General features: G+C 37.5%; 1 protein-coding gene across 1 annotated transcript; it reads left to right on the forward strand.

Annotated features, from left to right (window-relative positions):
• The first annotated feature begins 328 nt into the window (after positions 1 to 328).
• LOC128984630 (uncharacterized) lies at positions 329 to 1,405 on the forward strand. Its single transcript, XM_054403965.1, has one exon. The coding sequence runs from the start codon at positions 329 to 331 to the stop codon at positions 1,403 to 1,405; it is 1,077 nt and encodes a 358-aa protein (XP_054259940.1).
• The last annotated feature ends 570 nt before the right edge of the window (positions 1,406 to 1,975 follow it).

Consider the following 1,975-nt stretch of genomic DNA (forward strand, 5'->3'; position numbering starts at 1 on the left):
TATCTTGAATAATCTCCCACTTGACCCAAGGCAGGCTTTTTTTGGAGGTAGGACAGGTAATGCGAAATCCTACCACAAATGTGCTGAGGGGGAAACTATACAGTATGTTGATGTTTGTTCTCTGTACCCTTATGTTTGTAAGTATGGGAAGTACCCCATAGGCCACCCAATCTTCTATGTAGGAGACAGGGAGTGTCGTGAATGAGGTATGGGTGTGGAGGGTTTGTTAAAATGTAAAGTATTGCCGCCCTGTGATCTCTACCACCCTGTACTCCCTACAAAAATGAATGATAAATTGATGTTTGTGTTGTGTAGAACATGTAGGGAAATGATATATCAGGGAGAGTTTAATCATGACAGTGATAATAGAGCATTAGTTGGGACTTGGACTATGGACGAGATTAGAAAGGCGGTAGAGAAAGGGTATATTGTATTGGACATGTATGAGTTGTGGGAGTATCAGGTAGCAACTTATGAAAATGGGGCTTTGTTTACCGATTTTATTAATAAATTTCTCAAGATGAAACAGAAAGCTTCGGGCTATCCAGAATGGTGCAAAACCGAGGAAGATAAAAATAAGTACATTGCAGAGTATTTGGGACACGAGGGAATTAAGTTGGAAAAAGATAAAATTGTTAAGAATGGGGGTTTGAGATCTTTGGCAAAATTAATGTTAAATAGTTTTTGGGGAAAATTTGGTCAGAGAGAGAATCAGACTAAAGCTACAATTGTTAGGGATCCTAAAACCCTATTTCAAATGTTCTCTAGCCCAGAAATTAAAGTAAACAGACTTCAGATTGTTAATGACGAGGTTGTGGTTGTGTCATGGGAATACCTGATGGAGGTTGGTGAACCTCTTAGTAACATAAACGTTTGTATTGCGGCCTACACTACCTCGCAGGCGAGACTCAAGCTCTATGAACACCTTGAGGCCCTAGGAGCTCAAGTATTATATTATGATACAGACAGTGTGGTTTACATACTTGGAAACGGCCTTTATAGGGAGCCTACAGGAGATTACCTCGGTGAAATGACTAATGAATTAATAGATTATGGACCCGGCTCTTATATCACTGAGTTTGTCTCTGGGGGGCCTAAAACATACGCTTACCTTGTCTGGTCAACCAATCAACAAAAATTGATCCCTATATGTAAAATCAAGGGCCTCACCCTTAACTTTAAAACTTCAAAAACTGTAAATTTTGAAAAAATAAAAGAGATGGTTCTGAGTGAAGCAAAACAGACTGTTGAAATTGAAGAAAGTAGAATCAGAAGGACTAGAGACAGAGACATCGTCACAATCACTGAGAGCAAAGTGTTCCAAATAACTGGTCCTAAAAGAAGGTACGAAGGTCAATATGACACTCTACCTTTTGGATATAGAAAAGTCCAAAGGGCCTTGTAAATTGTATTGTAAATTGTAAATGTAAACTCTGTTGTAAATAACTTTGTAAATGTAATTGTAAATTTAAAACTGTATATAACTCTCCTAGTAAAAAAAAACAAGTTTATAGATATATATTTATGTAACCTGACCAAGGTGTGAGTGTGTGTACATTGAGTTGCTCAGATTGGATAGAACCTGTGCTACCCTTTGTACTTGTGTGAATGTTATTGGTCACTGGCGTGGCTAACTAAACAGCCCGTAAACCATGAGTGAAGGTCACTGGCATGGCTGACTAAAAAGCCTGTAAACCTTGAATGTTAACTTTCTTGGCAGGGTTATATAACTAAATCTATAGACTTGACAAAAAAAGCTTTATAAATAAAGGAGAGGACGTTTATAGCGACAACCAGGTAATCTCTGGACTTGCTATAAACGTTTAACTTGTCCTCACTTAATGAGGGGATAGTCTCAAACCCTATCCATATAAAGCTAAAAGAGGTGTATATATATATAATTTTTATAAGGAAAAACTATACCAGATATAAATTACTTGTCAGCCGGAAAGGGTTTTCTAAATAAAAACACACA

This window comes from Macrosteles quadrilineatus, unplaced genomic scaffold, assembly GCF_028750875.1.
Source record: "Macrosteles quadrilineatus isolate MER2022 unplaced genomic scaffold, UCM_ALF_1.0 Scaffold_2__2_contigs__length_208266976, whole genome shotgun sequence".
Taxonomy (NCBI): Eukaryota; Metazoa; Arthropoda; class Insecta; order Hemiptera; family Cicadellidae; genus Macrosteles; species Macrosteles quadrilineatus.